General features: G+C 47.1%; 1 protein-coding gene across 2 annotated transcripts in view; it reads right to left on the reverse strand.

Annotated features, from left to right (window-relative positions):
- Positions 1-2,088: 2,088 nt before the first annotated feature.
- LOC118211605 (plexin-A2-like) overlaps positions 2,089-18,136 on the reverse strand; it is an 80,728-nt gene continuing 64,680 nt past the window's right edge. Inside the window, exons 22-33 of one of the 2 annotated variants that reach the window (XR_004762033.1) lie at positions 16,899-17,167; positions 14,577-14,643; positions 13,943-14,089; positions 13,185-13,344; positions 12,473-12,576; positions 10,094-10,190; positions 9,133-9,326; positions 8,485-8,654; positions 7,808-8,020; positions 7,303-7,453; positions 5,669-6,892; positions 2,089-4,596 (exon numbers count right to left, since the gene is read on the reverse strand). Coding sequence is in view for 1 of the 2 variants with exons in the window: in XM_035388948.1 (XP_035244839.1) it covers positions 6,797-6,892; positions 7,303-7,453; positions 7,808-8,020; positions 8,485-8,654; positions 9,133-9,326; positions 10,094-10,190; positions 12,473-12,576; positions 13,185-13,344; positions 13,943-14,089; positions 14,577-14,643; positions 16,899-17,167 (1,668 nt within the window). In the remaining variant the exon portion in view is untranslated. Of the gene's footprint in view, positions 4,597-5,610; positions 6,893-7,302; positions 7,454-7,807; positions 8,021-8,484; positions 8,655-9,132; positions 9,327-10,093; positions 10,191-12,472; positions 12,577-13,184; positions 13,345-13,942; positions 14,090-14,576; positions 14,644-16,898; positions 17,168-18,136 lie in introns of those variants that run through there. The other variant, XM_035388948.1, reaches the window with a different exon arrangement.

Raw genomic sequence — 18,136 nt, forward strand, 5'->3', positions numbered from 1 at the left:
CAAAGCAACTTACGAAAAGTGCATTTCACACAGGAAGCGAATACCGTAAGAGCCAGAGATACTGTAGGCGGAGTTGCGGTCATATAAGCACCACCACCATGACTCAAGGCCTGTGAGATGATGTTTTTAACAGAAACATTGAGGTGTAGTCTGTGTATGTACGTGCGTGCGCGTGGATGTGTGTATGTGGACCGGTACTTCTCTCTGGGGTTTTTTCGTCATACTTGTTCCTGGTTATGGTTATACACTTTGTTGTACGTCGCTCTGGATAAGAGCGTCTGCCAAATGCCTGTAATGTAATGTAATGTAATGTGCGTGTGTGTGTGTATGTATGCATGTGTGTGTGCGTGCGCATGTGTTTGTGCGTGTGTGAGTGTGCGCATGTGTTTGTGTGTGAGTGTGCGTGTGTTTGCACATGTGTCCGTACATGTGCGTGTATGTAGTGAATGTCTGTGTGGGTTTGAGTGTGTACGGTCTGTGTTTGTATGATTCTGTGGGCGTGTCAGCCTGTATGGCTTTCTTTGGGAGGGGTGGGGGTGGAGATAGTCTTTCTGGCTCTGGTCACGTGTGCGTACCATATAAAATGCATATAAAATTGGGCGGCAGTGTAGTATAATGGCTAAGGAACTGGTCTTGTAATCTGAAAGTCACAAGTTTGATTCCTGGGTAGGACACTGCCGTTGTACCCTTAAGCAAGGTACTTAACCTGCATTGCTTCAGCATATATCCAGCTGTATAAATGGATGCAATGTTAATGCTATATGGAATGTTGTGTAAGTCACTCTGGATAAGAGTGTCAGCTAAATTCCTGTAATGTAATGTAAGGTAATGAATGTCAGTGTGTTAACATGATAACAAATCGAACATTGGTCCTTTGTACGTTAAATATCTGCTCTGTAAACGAAACAGATTAAAAGATGAGGCTCCACACCGTGCCTACAGTGCGTAGGAACAACACACTGCCGTGTGTTTTCTGATTGGTCGGGAAGGACTCAGGCTCAGCGCTCACCTCCAACTCCTTGAGTGACAGCGTGCCGCTCCTTCCTGTCCACAGGAAAACAACCCTCCGTTCTGTTTACTTTCTGCTGACTGTGGATGTGAGGAGAAATAGGGGAAGGAAAAAGAAACCGAGATGACATCATGTCCAAGCAGTCTTGTGGTTGAGCAGGAGCTGGCTAGGCCTAGAAGGTCCTGTGTTAATTCATAGCTCTCTCTCTCTCTCTCTCTCCTTCCCGCCCTCCCTCCCTCTGTTTCTTCCTCCCTCTCTCTCGCTCACCCTCCCCTTTCCCTCCTTCTCCCTCTAAGCTTCTCACACACACAGGAGTAGTTTGCCCCCCTCCCCCCAAACTTCCACCTCCACATTGTCATGACATTATCCTTCCTCACCTCTCAGTGCTGTAATTTGGCTTTCCTGCCCCCCACCCCCCCACCCACCCCACCCCTTCTTTCTGCAGTGTAGTGTGGTTGAAGGTGGGACCTATAAACCTCACAACCAGCTCTGACTGGCTGTGAGTCACTGAGGTCCACATCTTGAAGTGATTTGAGGGAGCCTTTTTTTCGGGGGGGGGGGGCTCTTTGTCGAGACACATGTGATGAATTTCCATAGAGAAATTTCTCCTCTCTGCAGAAGAAGTGACATGGTGATATTGTCCCTTCAAATGCAGGAATTTCAGGGGAAGGACTACAGGAGTGATGGGGGGGGGGGGGGGGGGGGGGGAGGAAGAGAGAGGGGGAGGAAAGAGGGGGTAGAGGCAGAAAGAGAGAGAGGGGGGAGGGGGCAGAGGCTGGGAGTGAGAGAGAAAGAGAGAAAGAGCTATAGATAGACAGAGGGAGGAGAGAGAGAGGATAGAAAGGGGAAGAGAGAGAGAGGATAGAAAGGGGAAGAGAGAGAGAGGATAGAAAGGGGAAGAGAGAGAGAGGATAGAAAGGGGAAGAAAGAGGTAGAGGAAGTGAGGGTAAGGGAAGGAGAGGGTGTGGGGAAGATGGGGGTTAAACTGCCAGCCATAGATGTGTCTGTGTGTACAATACATTTGAGCCTGAACCAGCACACACGTACTAATACACAAAACAGTCACACACAAACACACACACGGTTGTGTGACTTTTTAATGCTCATTAAATGTGTGAAATACTTCCAGATTCCTCCCCTGGCTCAGAGGTTTTCTGCATTGTATTGTTGTAAATTACACCTTGTTGTGTGAAATATGTACTTGATACTTCACATAACTATGTACATTAACAATAATACAAACAATACAAAACTGCCTTATTTTGCAGTGTCACGTTTTATGGCTACACTTCTACTCTGATAAAAGAATTTTTGATGACAAGAACGGCAAGCCTCATTTTGCTTCTTCCCCATTGAAGTGAACATGAGACATTGAGTTTTACTGGGCCATTGTCAATATTTATATATTTTTTTAGCTATATGGCATCATATATAACATTTATGATGTTATCCTGAGAGAGAAAACTATCCGTTTTATTAAGTTCAAATATGTCAAGGATGTTCCGAAAGCTGTAACAACAGAGTACACCATTAGATGGCGCTCTCAGACCACTTTTTCAAGGACGGAAGAGCGAAATCAGTGGGTTTGGAAGCAGTACACCCCTACAGTGTACTCACTATAGACAAAAGGCAAGTCTTGCACACACACTCCTCTTTCTGCCTCTCTAAGGTAAACACACCTCTGCCACTGTATGCTATGACTGAGCGTACCATTATCAAGTCCACGCGCTGGTATTCACTGATATGACTGATGTCTTTTTCCTGCTCAATTACTAAATGAATCCCTGCAGCTGATGCACATTAAAAGCCAGTAAACACTGCGACTCTGCCAGGACCTACATTCTGACGCCCGCTGTCCACACAATGAGCTAGATCCCTCAGGCTTTTGGTAGATCCCTACATCACTCGTTATCCGTGAATCGTGCAGCGATAAACATGTCGTTGCCGCAGGCACTATATTTCCAATTATATTCATAGACATTTATCAACAGGTCTTTTGGGTCAGCTATTCCATCTATTCTCTCTCTCTCTTTAGTGGCCACAGTCCAGTCCCAAGATAGATTTAAAAAACAGATATGTCACCCAATGTGCTCTTCACCCTCTTCTTGGAGGACGCCATATCAAATTCTGTTTCGGCTCACTGAACAGCAATAAGCAAGACATTGAGGGCATGTTTGTTTGCCTCCGGTTTTGCTTTCAATGTAGGCATCACAGCATTAAATAATAAAGAAAAAAATCTCTGATACCTCCTATTTTGCATATGGTTTGTACCTCTCGCCACCTGTCGAGTCGCATACACCTCTCCACAATTTTGGCTGTACTTTTATTTTTAACCAGTAAAAATTTATTCATATACAACAACAACACACAGTAAATCCCTGGCTTTCAAAATGAGCATACTTCATACAATATTTACAATAGGTACACAATGTGTTGTCATAAAAAGCAAAATAAATATTAAAATACTTTCAGTTTCTTACAACTTTCACAACACGTCCAGTATAAAACAAAAACAGACATCATGGAACATCATCTTGGTTATTTGTATTTACTTCCAGTTTCTACTATGAATACTAATAGCATGCCATGTTTTTTTTTTTTTTTGAAAACTGGAAATCAATGTTAAACATTCTGTGATTTTAAATCACGTCAGAATCTCAAGTTTTAAAGTGAAAAGTTTTGAAGTGAAACGCGGAGAGGAGGTATATTCAGAGTGACGGGCTGACGGTTCGTCTCCATCCTCCTCAGTGTTAGAGAGGAGGAAGATGAGAGAGGAGAGAGAGAGAGAGAGAAAGAGAGAGGCAGAAGGCATTGAAAGGTTGCGCACAGAGACTGATGGAAAGGTATGCAGGTTTTCATCCCACCTACTGCATATCCTCATGTTTCTAAGAGGGATTTTCAAAAAAAAGCAGAGTTAAAAGATCGCTTCTTTCTCCCTCAATAAAAACACTGTTCAAACACCGTCAAAAAGACCCACATCCCCAGGACCTTTGACTGGTTTAATCATATTCCGCTTGGCAGAGGGTGAAACAGTGAGGACGGGACGGAACAGGACATATGAATTATAATAACTGCATACCAACTGCCGTGAGAATCCGTAAACCCAAAATCAGGATACAAACACCTTTAAAAATTAATTCTCCCACCAATATCGCCTTCATGAATATGTCTTTGACGCAAATGTACATTCAACTAGTTTTGAGTATCGTCTGTGAGGTTAACCACGAACTACGGGTGAGTTATGTATTAAAGCGCACATGCCAAAGCCAGCCCAGCTTGTCGAGTGCTTGAATGACCAGGCATGCGGTGTCCGGTGGCATCTGGTTGCTGAAATGAACATTTCTTGCTGTGCGCATCCGTGTGAACTACTAGTCTGACACTCTCTCAGTACACCTGGTTAAATTCAAAACCCTGGTTTTCACAACCCATCACTTAATCTTCCTCCAGTTTAACTGGCAAATCATTCCCTCTCTCTCTCTCCACCACAGCCAATGTACGATCAGAGTTCTGGTGCAAAATGGCTGCCGTGCATCACTTGGGTGGGTACTACACGTTGGTGGTGGCTGAGGTGAGTTCCCCCCTCATCACTGTAACAAAAAAAAAAAAAAGCGCTTTGAATTTCGAGGAAAGTGCTATATAAATGTAAATAATTATTTTTTACCTCTAAGAACACCTCACTGTGCCCAATGCGAGATGGGGAAACCCCTAGGGCAATCCACATCGACAGCACGGCATCTGCACAGCGTCTCCACGGTTACTGGAGCACCACAGCTGGCCCTGCCATTCTAGAAACTGATTAAAATCTACCCACAATGCCGTTCATTTCATCATTAAGACCCTGTGCAGTGCTGGAGATTAATTTTAATTTGACGAAATAAATTTCCTTTGGGCTTTCTAGGACACACACACCTAGAAAATATAATTCCACAGCTCGTCCACAAAATATGACAGTGCAGGCAAAAAAGAAAACTGCGCGCCACAACATGTCTTTGCTTGTGGAAGACATGACCACCTTCTCTCTAGGGGTTTCGTCATACTTGTTCCTGGTTATGGTTATACACTTTGTTGTACGTCGCTCTGGATAAGAGCGTCTGCCAAATGCCTGTAATGTAATGTAATGTAATGTAAAGAGCAAAATATCAACGGGCAATCACGTACACATTTGAAAAAAAAACGGCCGTTTCTTTTTCAATGAGAATGTGGGGAAAACTCATACGGACACATATGCTGTTGTGAGCGTTGACCAGTACTCGCGATCCAAGAGCAGTTTATCACAGACGACGACACCGTCACACACAGCACACTGTGACGTGAACACCACTCCATTACAGAGGACGCCGAACCACAGCACCCCACGGTGGAACTGATGCGCAACTGTTCACAAAGCAAGCATAGTCCTCAGCCATTCATATAAATGCAGACCTTCGTCAATAAATATTGATGCTTTAAAATGGTACAGATTACAACATGGCATAACTTTTGGCACTGTTACAAGCTAAAAGGTCCAAAATGGCCGCGAATTACATGCGTTGAGGAGCGTATCGAAGAGGGCTGTTTGGTAAGCAATGTCCGCTGAAGTAATTCACTCAGCATTGCGTGCGTTCAACTGCAAATAAATAAAGACACTTTATTCCTCCACAATACGACGCGGTAACTTACAATAACATTTTAAGCAGAGAGGGGGGCACTCTGCCTGTGGCCTGTAGCAGAGGCACCCCACAGTGGACGCGTGTCAGATACCCCCGATCAGTCCTCTGCACCCTTCACATCCCAATAGGCTTGTTTTAAGCCTTTGAAGAGCAGGACTTTTAGGAATGTTTTTTTCGACATCCTAAGTCTTCAGTGTTCTAGAACTCCGTCGTTTCTGTCGCCAGCAGCGATTGTTACGCACGTCAGCGTTAGAATGTTCAGTTAAGAACATTCCAATCACATGTCTGTGACCTCACACCTCAAAAAGGGTTAAAGGAGTGCTTTCAAGTGTGCCCTACTCCCCAGAAGGCTGGCTTGGAGCACAGAGGGAAGGAGAACAATGCATCCAAATCCACGCCTCGAAATTGGCCCCCCTTCCAGGAATTATTTTAGGTGGAGGTGTGATCCTTTCCAAGATCTTTCCAAACAACTTTATAGGAGGTCTCACGCTGATTAATGTACACTTGAATTTATGCAGTCATGCTGCTATAGTGGGCAGACACAGAGATAGAACTCCTCGAGGGGCTTCACACCCACAGCGCTGTGACACTTCTCAGCTCGGGGTGAGCCCCACTGCAGCTGCGGCTGAGAATAAGATATTTAGAAGAAAGAAAAAAACAAAAAAAAAAGAATTCAGCATGAAATACTGTTGAAATATTTCTGTGAAGACTGAGGTTCCCTCAGAGAGATCAGAGGTCCCGCGTCCCATCCCCCTCGTCTGGTCGTCAGGAGTTCTGCAGACAGCCGCTCCAGGCCCTAAACTGTCCAAGAGAGGACATCATGTGACTCCTCTGGAAGCCTGTTCCGCATCTCTCTCTCTCTCTCTCTCTCCTCCGGTGCCCTCGTCTCCATGGCAACGACCGCAGATGCCCCGCAGAGCTCACGAAGCAGAGCCCGGAGCGGCCATCTTTTAGAAACGGTTCAGCGTTTCAAAGTCAGACGGTCAGACAGGTCTTCAGAGAAGCAGGGGCGACCCCGTCTGTTTCTCAGCGTCTCTCAGCTTGCTCGGTGTGGCCCATGCCCTAGGTTCACTTCCTCTTTCCCTCTTCCTCTCTTCCTCCCTTTCTCTCCCTCTCCCTCCCTCTCTCTCTCTCTCTCTCAGCTCTCCAGGGACATGGCCCCGATCAGCTGGTCCAGCTTCTGGGCCAGCCGCTGCTTCCTGGCCTGCTCATCCTGCTCCAGCGCCGCCAAGATCTGGGGACGGGAACGACAGAGACCGTGAGAAACCCGAAGGAGCCCGAGGGAGCAGAGCTTGCCCCCCGAAAGGACGCGCAGCCGCACACGGCGCTAACGTCTGCGGCTGCGCAGCCCTCTTCTCTGTGTGCGGGCGGAGGACGGAGTGTAGCACAGTGGGTAAGGAACTGGGCTCATAACCGAAAGGTCGCAGGTTCGATTCCCGGGTAAGGACACTGCCGTTGTACCCTTGAGCAAAGGTACTTAACCGGCATTGCTTCAGTATATATCCAGCTGTATAAATGGATACAATGTAAAAGTTGTGTAAGTCGCTCTGGATAAGAGCGTCTGCTAAATGCCTGTAATGTAATGTAATGTAATGTGTGCGGGCGGTGGCTCAGGACACCGCTGCTGCAGTAGCATGGCCGTACCTCCTGGCTGTACTTGCTGACGTAGGAGTAGATCTCGTGGAGCGCGCTCAGCATGTTGAACTCGGACGAGTGCAGCCGGGCCTGCTCGGCCAGGTACGCGTTCATGTCCTGGTCACTGATGGCCGGCAGGCGGCTGATGTCCGCATAATACCTGGTGAAACACACACACACACACACACATACATGCACGCACACACATGCACGTGCACTAGAGTCAGCCCGAAATTTAGTCATTGAATGGGTTGGAGCATCTAAACAAAAAATGACTACGTAAGAGATGGACTGTTATTTTCATTGTCATGGAAGGCAGAGGCAAAATGCTCACTAGCCTCTGCTTCCCAGACCAGCAGGAAGTTATAAGTCTTCTGTAGAGCGCATGCATTGTTTCTGGTTAATATGATGCCTTCAAAGACTTGCCAATGACTAAAAATCTTTGTTTTTTTCTTTGTCTTCAAAGTACTATAATGCTGAAAGAGAAGTTTGACAGATCCTCTCTCACTCCCACCTCTCCACCCAGCTCTTGTAGTTGGGGATGTCCTTGGCGTAGAGCAGCTTGTTGGAGGGCGAGTCCTTGCCCAGCCGGTGCTCGGAGGTGGAGCAGGAATCCATGAAGGTCTGGGCCACCACCGACAGGCAGGCGTCCGTGATGCTGCTCTTGTGGATGTCGAAGACGAACTGCGGGTTCTTGATCACGTTCACCCAGAACCTCAGCGGGAGGCTGGGAGGGAGGAGAGGAAGCCAGCGGAGTTTTTACGGGATTGGACATCTCCAGTTATGAAAAAATCTAATTCAGCCAATCAGTGAGTGAGGGGTATGCGTGAAGGAAACCTAACTGCCATTTCTGGAGCTACTTCATTCAAACAGGTAGATCTTTAAATTCACATGTCAGTTATAACTAACTTTATAGGTTTATATTATGGCCGTGGGATTTCAGATTTAACTTCCAGGTGAGGAACTGCCCTTGTACCTTTGAGCTGGGTACTTAACTTGCTTCCTGCTTAATTGCTTCAGTAAATATCCAGCCGCTTAAATACGCTGTATGTGACGAATGCAAGCTGTGTAAGCTGTTCTGGATAAGAGCGTCTGGTAATGTACGTCATATGCGTTGAGACTTTTTTCCCTGTCTGAAAGGTGCAATTCCCCTCCCGGTCTGAGGAGGGCAGTGTTGGCGTGGGCTCTCACCAGTTGCTCTTCCACGTGTGGCGCACGTCCACGTCGTGGATGCCGTGCTTGTCCGCCTGCTCGTCCAGGAAGTCGAACATGTACTTGATGGCGAGGGGGAGGGCGCTGCCGCGATGGGCCGTGCTGAAGAGAGTCTCGAACAGGTCGTCCACAAACTTCTGCAGCGTGCCCTGAGAAACGTCCGAAACAGAGGGGCATCAGGGCTCGACCCGTCCACTCCCGTCATCAACTCACTCACTGTGGATTTTAGTTTTGGCGTCAGCCGTTAATGAAGTTTAATTCAATTTTATTCGTAATGAGCTTTTTGAAGAGACACTGTCACAATGACATTTTATGGAATAAACAGGAAAAAGAAAATTGGGGACCCCCAGAAAAGTAAAAAAAAAAAACAAGTCTGAGGTATCAACCCATTAAGGTGTGTGATGATAAATATGTACTTAAAATGTTCTCAACAGAACATTCCAATGCTGATGTAACAATCACTACTGGTCATTGAAGACAATGGCATTCTAGAACACTGACTAACAATTAAAAAAAAAAAAACTACTACTCCTACTCCTCATAAGGTTAAACTGGGTGGGGAAACAGACATTCCACGTGCAGTAATGTGTATTAAAAATACGCGGTTCAGTGGGGGTGTGGCGGCACCTTGGTGGCCAGCAGCCTGGTCAGGTAGATCTCGGACACCATCTTGCTGCCGCGGTCGCCCTCCTTCTGGTCGCCGTGCTCGTGGTTCTTCACCAGGTGCCACACCCTGACCCCGCTCTCCAGGTCGGGCGTGATCATGGGGGCGCGCGAACGCAAGCTGTCGGGACTGCCGGAGGCGTAGCGCAGCGCCAAATCTGCGACGGGGAGGGGGTGCGCGGTTAAGAGAGCGATGCCCCCCCCCCCCTCCCCTCCTCCACCCCCCCCCCCCCTCCCCTCCTCCACCCCCCCATACACACACATTCTTCATGAGCACAAACACTGCTGCCAGTGGTTTCAGATTTCGCATGTCGCCGACGCGCTTTGAAGTTTTAGGAGTTTAAAAAGACTGCAGATCTCTCTCTGGCATAACGCCGTATCGTTAACTCCGGCTCGCGTCTCCGTCGACGTTCCAAACCCCCCCCCCCTAAAACCCAACCCACCCCCCCCGTCACCGCCCTGCGTCAGACGGAATACAGAAAGAATGCTTTTCCCCTGGTGACAGACTTTCTCTTCCACAGCCCAAATCTGCACATCAAAAGGCTTCTAAAAAGTTTACCCTTTAAACAAAAAAAACAAAAAAAAGATACACACAACCTGGAAAAAAAAAAACCAGAAAGAATCAACAGCCCCTCCCCCCCTCAAGAAGCTTGTTTCCTGGAGACACTGAAGGCTCCTGGGAAGTTCTCTCAGTCTGAAACGTTACGGGGTCTCACCAGGGTTCAAAGGGTGCGTGAAACCCTGAGCTTTGAGAGGCGCTAGTGCTGTGGGCTATTCTGCGTCAAACCTCTATTCTACTGCATTACCGGTGGCTTTGATTAGAGCCTTTGACATGGTGGGGTGTGGTGGGGTGGGGTGGGGTGGGAGGGGCCAGGTTCACGCGTTGGTTAGCCACCGTGCGTAATAGCCGACGTGTCAGACTTGCCATATCTGCTGATGGTGCGCGGGATGCTAGCCAGCGGCGGGACGTTGTAGGAGGACGTTTGCTTGGGCACCAAGGCCACCACGGAGCAGTCCGAAACCTGCGGGAAGGGGAGGAAGCAGCCACACACAGGGGTTTTGCCTTTGCTTTTTAAAGGACAGCCAAACACTCCGCCCTCATTTACAGTTTTTTGACTTTATTCGGACAGGGATAAAAGAGAGGGGGTAAAGGATAGAGAGAAAGCAGAGAGGGGGTAAAGGATAGAGAGAAAGCAGAGAGGGGGTAACGGATAGAGAGAAAGCAGAGAGGGGGTAACGGATAGAGAGAAAGCAGAGAGGGGGTAACGGATAGAGAGAAAGCAGAGAGGGTGACAGGAAGAGAAGGGACCACAGCTCAGAGGAGAATCAAACCCATGCCCCCGTGCAAACTCTTAAAAAAATGTGTATGAAAAAGTGCTTATAAAAGGTACAAATGCTCGTCACTGGGGTGGTGTACTATAGGTACACAAAATTCTAACCCTAGCCAGCAATACGTAATCCATTTGTACCCATGTTGCCTGTAAAAGGTACATTTTAGTACCCATACAGAACATTACTGTGGTTTCGGGGGACATTTGGGTACACTGGAGAGCTGGCCACCCTACAGACTGGAACACCCATCGCGCCACAGACAGGGTCTGGCCTGGTACGGCTTTGTTCTTGTCTGGTTTGATTTAGAGTAAGGTCAGGGTGGTCCCCATAAACACCTCCACTGCGTACAAACTACAGTAAAATTCATGGCTCGCTACAAGAACATAATGCGGTTTTAAAAAGCTTTTGAACCCGAGGACCATTTAACTCGGCGCGTGTTTAGGCTAGCCGGCAAGCCGCGGTGCTTTAAACATGTCAGAGAGGGCCGCTGGTGTTTCTCATCAAAACTGTTAGCTTTAGCGCCATCCCCATTAGCCCCCGGCTGCAGAAGAAACGCAGGGAACGCTATGGCGGTGCAGCTGTCCAGTACTTCACTCTCATTGGCCTATATCCTTTAAGCAGGAACTTTATTTTGAAATTGAATAAACCTTTTCATGTCATGTCATAACAGATAAGTTTTAGATTGTTGGGTGGAAAGGGACGATGTAATCAGGCAGGGTTGTAGCAGCCATGGATGATTGAAGGAACTTTGCTACACTGGGCCCCATGTCTGAAACAACTTGTATACTCTATAGTAGGCAACTAAGTAGATAGAGTACACTGTATGAGAAAGTTGTTAAGTAGGCTAATTCTTCTGTAAATGTAGCCTACTTAAAATCCCAGGATAATATACTAATTTTCCCAGGGTTTCACTGAGTGCATTTGGGAGCACACTTCAGGTAGTAAATCATACTTTTTAGGAGGACATGGTGGGAGGTCCCATACACCAGGGAGAAAGATGAAGTGCCTTTTTATTGCAAGGACAAGACACCTTACAACACATCAGTTGGAAAATTGCATGGAGGATCTTCTTTTTTTGCATATGGTCCATTGCATAGGTACAAAAAAAAAAAAAAAGTAGGGAGAATGTTTAGAACTTATTGGGGATACAGTAAGAAGGCAGTTTCGGACAGCCTGTGAGAAAGGGTTCAGAGGGTTCTGTAGAAAGGTCTAGAAAAAGCTCGCCAGCAGGACTGAAGGGATATTCCTGGGGGGGGGGGGGGGGGGGGGGGGGGGGGGGGGATTGCAGGGCTGATCACAGATGACTCCGCACTTTTACAGAAAACATCAAATAATGTTTCTTCCACATCAGTCTCCTGGCCCTCAAATAAATAAACCATCATCACATCCACACAACCTCACACCTGCCATCCTTTAACCGCACCAAAACCCTAATTTCTTTCCTTTCCGCCTCACAACAAGCCCCAAATCCACACTTCACCTCCAAACTGCTGCTGCAGCAGGCTTAACCTCACCCTTTATGCCCTCCTGTATAATCACTCAATCAATCAGCACCAATCAAACACCCACATTCTCATGCCTGCTGAAGCCACACCCAGTTAATCAGCCAATCAAGCGCCTGGACTGTTCCCACATTCTCATGCCTACACCTCAGGACTAATTAACCGATCTCAAACCTGAGTTTTCGCTTAATTATACTTCCCCAGTGGTGTACAATCTTATCCAAAAAGGCTTATCAAAGTTTTGCTAATTCGTCCAATTCTTCAGCCAGGAGGAATAATTAATAATTAAAATCAGCTGGCTCATTTGTGGAAGAAACTCATGGCAGAACTCTTACTTTCTGACCCCTGGACTTGTGTGTGCGTGTGTGTAAGTGTGCATGCATGTACGTGTGTGTGAGCGTGCATGCGTGTGCATGTGCGTGTGTGAGATGAAGAGTAAATAAAGGCTATATAAAGAGCATGGCTCTGACCTGGTAGTGCATGAGGGTGTTGAGTCGTTTCCAGTCGTTGTCGATCTTTGTGGTGATGTCCTCATCCTGCAGCACCACACGCCCCAACTGGCCCTGTCGCCACTCTGGGGGTAGAGCACCAATTTGCGTTCTTAATTTCTTACACACGTTTAAATGAGCCTGGCTTCACTCACACAGGTAATATCACATGATGTAAAAACAAAAAGGGTTAAATCTCACAAAGGAGTGGAAATGCTCAAGTCAGAAGCTCATGTGTTCACCAGTGCATGAGCGTGTCAGTTAATCAGTGTGTCAGTGCATGACTGTGTCAGTTAATCAGTGTGTCAGTGCGTTAGTGTGTCAGTGCCTCACTGTGTCAGTTAATCAGTGTGTCAGTGCGTTAGTGTGTCAGTGCATCACTGTGTCAGTTAATCAGCGTGTCAGCGCATGAGTTTGTCAGTTAATCAGCAGGTCAATGCATCAATGTGTCAGTTAATCACTCTGTCAGTGGATCACTGTGTCAGTCGATCAGCGTGTCAGTGGATGGGCGTGTCGGTCGAACAGCGTGTCAGTGGATCAGCGTGTCAGTGGATGGCGTGTCAGTGCATGAGCGTGTCAGTTGCTCAGTGTGTCAGTGCATGAGCGTGTCAGTCGATCAGCGTGTCAGTGGATGGGCATGTCGGTCGATCAGCGTGTCCGTTGCTCAGTGTGTCCGTGGACGGGGCCGGCTCACCCAGGTCCATGTTGACGGCTCTGGGTCTCTGGGAGAAGGGCACGTTCTTGTACACGGCGTCCAGGATCTTCTCCTTCACCTGGGTCACCGTGTCACAGTTGAGCACCTTCACCGGGACCTCCGGGCTGTTCTCGTTTTCGGGGCTCACACAGCGCAGGGTCTAAGCGGGACAGAGAGAGGCGACGGGGGCCACGTCAGGAGGGACAGGGTCACTTCCCAGCAGACCCGGTGACACTGTTATCCTCATTCAGGCGCTTTCACAAAATGGCTGATCAACATACTCACCAGCTCCTGACCATACATATCACACTTCTGAAGGGTCAGAGTCACCTTATTCCAGCTCCAGAAAAGTGTTAACAAACAGTGAGCTATATTTAAGATCACCGAGACACTGATCAACACCAGTCTGATATCCCTGTATGATGTTCCCATGGAAACAGATCTATCATCAAATGCAACTATTTTAGCTGTGCGGAATCTAACAAGGTAAAGATTCATTTTGTTGGAAATGACTAGTACGGGTGAGAGACCTGTTTGTGAACGTTTGTCTGCATGTGTGTTTGCATACTGTATTTGTTTTGTGTGCTGGATCTTAGTGTTTGTGTGTGTGTTTGTGTAGCTCTGCTAGTTCTAGAACATGCATGTATAGTCTGTGTATTGTATGGGCTTGTGACTGTACAGTATTAATGTTGGTGTGTGTGTGTGTGTGTGCGTGTTTGTACATGCTTGTGTGGGTGTGTGTCTACGTTAAGACAAACCAAAGTTTTGTAGTCGAGTTGCTGGCGGATGAGCTTGTCCTCGCTCAGGGAGTAGCGGGCCTCTCCAGTGATGGAGTCTATGGGGCCCTTCTCCATCTGCTGCTTAATGGCACAGTACAGCATGAACAGGGGCTCCCCAACACACTCCTGTGCATACGCAGAGAAAGAGAGGGAGAGAGAGAGGGGAAATGGGAGGCAGGGGTAACAAGAAGGGACAGAGAGAGTTGAACAGACAGAAGGTTAGAGTTATAGAGAGGGCACGATAAAGAAGACAGGAAGAGACAGGTAAACATAAGAAAAGGAGAGTGAGAGAGTCACAGAGCATGCAGCAAACCTACACAATCAGCACGTGATCACATGGTCAACAGTGGACGATGCAACAATCTAATTTACAGTCCAATAACATGTGCATTGGGTGGCAGTTACGGATAATGGCTAGAGAACTGGGATTGTAACTCTGAGAGCCCAGGTTTGATTCTCTCCACCATCCTTCCATTGAGCAACATCAGGTATATAAATGGATCATTTGTGAAACAATGTAAGCTGCATTACTCTCTCTGGGTAAAAAAGACTAAGATGTGATGTCATATAAAGAACAGCGATGCCTCTCTCTCCAGATCAGTCTCCAGTTCACCTTCAGGAATTTGTGGAGCAGGAATGTGAACCAGTTCGTCAGCATCTTCTCGGCGACAGATTCTGTTCTGAAAATCAGGAACAGACAAACATACATTATAAGACACTGCGTGGACTTGTGGTGCAGTGTGGTACAAATCCTTCAGTCGACTGTCGGTGGTCATTTATTTTATTTTTTTAAATAAATTCGGCAGCCAACATTTGGCTGCAAAGGCTGCCCAGTTCACACTCTGTTTTGGAACATCCAATAGTACCTTGTCCTATAGAACTACCCCTGACCTTAACTAAATGACCCACCCAGCATCTCACACTTTCACTTTATGAATGTGTGGCCATATGTAAAAAAAAAAAATTAAATAAAACAACTGTAATTTTATTGTCCATGACTTGACAAAGAAACATCTCTGCAAATCTATCAATCTCTGAGCCAGATGCTAATACTGCAACTGAAACATCAAGACAGAGATCAGCTAACCCCCCCCCCCCCCCAACTCTTTCTCATGTTCTTCTCTGTGGAAGACAGGGAGGGCCCTGGGGAATACATCCAAGAATAGCCAAGAAGGAGAGGAAGAAGAAAGAGTCTGGAATTACCTGAAAAAAAATATAGAGAGATAGAGATGGAGATAGAGAGAGCAAGACAAAGAGCGAGAGAGAGAGAGAGCTGACACAGAATGGAATAATTAGCATGTTATGGGTTGCTGGGGTTGCCAGGATTGTCGAATTCTGCACTGCAAAAACCAAAAAGTAAGTCAATCTTAACAAGTATTTCAGTCTTATATTTAGACTTGAAATTGTATCTATTACTCTTTTTCTTTTTTGCTAAAAAAGATAAAAAGATTGCCAATGAGGTGAGGCAGTTTGACTCAATTTAAAGATTTCTCAACGGAGTAAAGCAATTTAATTTGTCGAGCAAAAAGGAACTTAAAAGAAGCTCATATTTTCTACATGACAGAAAATAGGGATTTTAAGTTTCATTAAAACACTCCTTAAGAGACAGGGAATGAAGAACCTGTTACCATCTGGGGCATAAGAGCCTGGTGTTCTTAGCCAATTGCCAATCAGAAAGAGACACCCCCACCCTCTGTGCTGAAGCCTTGGGTCCCCTCAAATCAACCTATCCAAACCTCTCGAAAATTTTCCTCTCAGTCTACTTTTGACCGAACCTCCTAGGTGAAAATCAGCAGTCTGCACAGGAGACGGTCTCTCGATGGACCTAAATAAAGACTCCATTTACCAAATTTGATTTAGAAATTCAATTAGGAAATTTGATTTGAGATTTGACTAGTGTCACAGCGGGTGAAGTAAACAAAATGCTTTCCTCTGACTGAATTAAAAACTCTGGAGGAAGCACCACACGGAGAGGACAAAATTAAAGAGGGAAGGCCGTGATTGGTCGGTCTGACTTTGTGGAAGTTCAGGCAGGAGGCAGCAAGAGAGGGCTAATGAAAACAAAATATTTTAAACTCTGAAACAAAGCCTCCTTACTGCTGAAACCTGCGTGTGAGAGGGTGAATGAGTATGACTGAGTGAGTGAGTGTATGAGGGTGAGTATGAATGAGTGTATGAGCGTGTGAGAGGGTGAGTGAGTGAATGAGTGTATGAGCGTGTGAGAGGGTGAGTGAGTGTATGAGCGTGTGAGAGGGTGAGCGAGTGAATGAGTGTATGAGTGTGTGAGAGGGTGAGTGAGTATGACTGAGTGAGTGAGGGTGTGAGTGAGTATGAATGAGTGTATGAGCGTGTGAGAGGGTGAGTGAGTGAATGAGTGTATGAGCGTGTGAGGGTGAGCGAGTGAATGAGTGTATGAGCGTGTGAGAGGGTGAGTGAGTGAATGAGTGTATGAGCGTGTGAGAGGGTGAGTGAGTGAATGAGTGTATGAGCATGTGAGAGGGTGAGTGAGTGAATGAGTGAATGACTGTGTGAGAGGGTGAGTGAGTGAATGAGTGTAAGAGGGTGAGTGACTATGACTGTGTGAGAGGGTGAGTGAGTGAATGAGTGTGAGAGGGTGAGTAACTATGACTGTGTGAGAGGGTGAGTGTGTGAGTGAGTGTGAGAGGGTGAGTGACTATGACTGTGTGAGAGGGTGAGTGTGTGAGTGAGTATGACTGAGTGAGTGAGGCGGTGAGTGTGTGAGTGAGTGTGAGAGGGTGAGTGAGTATGACTGTGTGAGAGGGTGAGTGTGTGAGTGAGTGTGAGAGGGTGAGTGACTATGACTGTGTGAGAGGGTGAGTGAGTGAATGAGTGTGAGAGGGTGAGTGTGTGAGTGAGTGAATGACTGTGTGAGAGGGTGAGGGAGTATGACTGAGTGAATGAACGGGGGCCGTACCTGCGCAGCAGCAGCTTGGGGTGGTTCTTGCTCTCCAGGTTGCGGTTGATGAGGTCGGAGAGCAGGTGCTTGAGGATGTCGGTGGCGTACTCCAGCCGGCCCTGCAGCGCGGTCATGATGAGCGAGGCCACGTTGCCGCGGTCGCGCATGGAGAAGGAGCGCTGCAGCTCCAGCGTGCGGATGAAGGACAGCAGGAACACCTTGTTGTTGAGGAGCTGAGCGAACAGCCGCAGGGCTTTCTCCACCGACGCCTGCCTGTTCCCCGACACCTGGGCGGGGAGTCCCCACAAGTATGTGAATAAACACACACACACACACGTACATGCTGTACACACACACACACACGCATGCACATGTATACACACATACTGTACACACACACACGCACACACACACGTATACACACATACTGTACACACACGCATGCACACATACAAGAACATGCACGCACACATGCGCGCACACACACACACACACACACACACACTTACATATACACACACAGATACATGCACGCGCACACACACACACACACACACTTACATATACACACACAGATACATGCACGCGCACACACACACACACACACACACACTTACATATACACACACAGATACATGCACGCGCACACACACACACACACACACACACAGAAGCACACATGCATATACACACACATACTGTACGCAGTGTCAGAGCTGGCTGAGTTTTGGTGGCCCTAATCAAGAATGTTTGGGGATGAACTGATTGTAGACTGGAGGGGGTCATGGGTTACAGAAGCAACTGCAGACCGGGGACCCAGTTTCCACAGACACACAAATATAAATACTGTGCAATTAAAATGTCTTACGAAAACAAACTTGATTTACACTTGAATTGTGTGGCCAAGGGATGGCTGTGATCTTACTGACTGCATGGAGCGTTTAGGCCAGCAGCCAGCTCTGTTCAGTGCATCCACAGCACGCTCTAGCAGATTGGCTCCCAGAGGTAATCAGTGCTTATTTAAACCTCACAGATTTGGCACAACGATAGCAGCTCCTGCATCAGGCAGGTCACAAGGGCAACAGCACATTCAGATATAAATCTGGAGCAGAACTGTGTGAAACTTCCTTCCTCTCTCTCTGGAGGACATGCTGTAGCTATGCGTGCATCTCCATTTAAAAAGCTACCACTCTCCATTATATTGTTTACAGCAGTGGTTCTCAAAGTTTTTCCAATAATGTAACAATGACCACAGT

The sequence above is a fragment of the Anguilla anguilla genome, chromosome 13 (genome assembly GCF_013347855.1).
Source record: "Anguilla anguilla isolate fAngAng1 chromosome 13, fAngAng1.pri, whole genome shotgun sequence".
Classification (NCBI taxonomy): domain Eukaryota; kingdom Metazoa; phylum Chordata; class Actinopteri; order Anguilliformes; family Anguillidae; genus Anguilla; species Anguilla anguilla.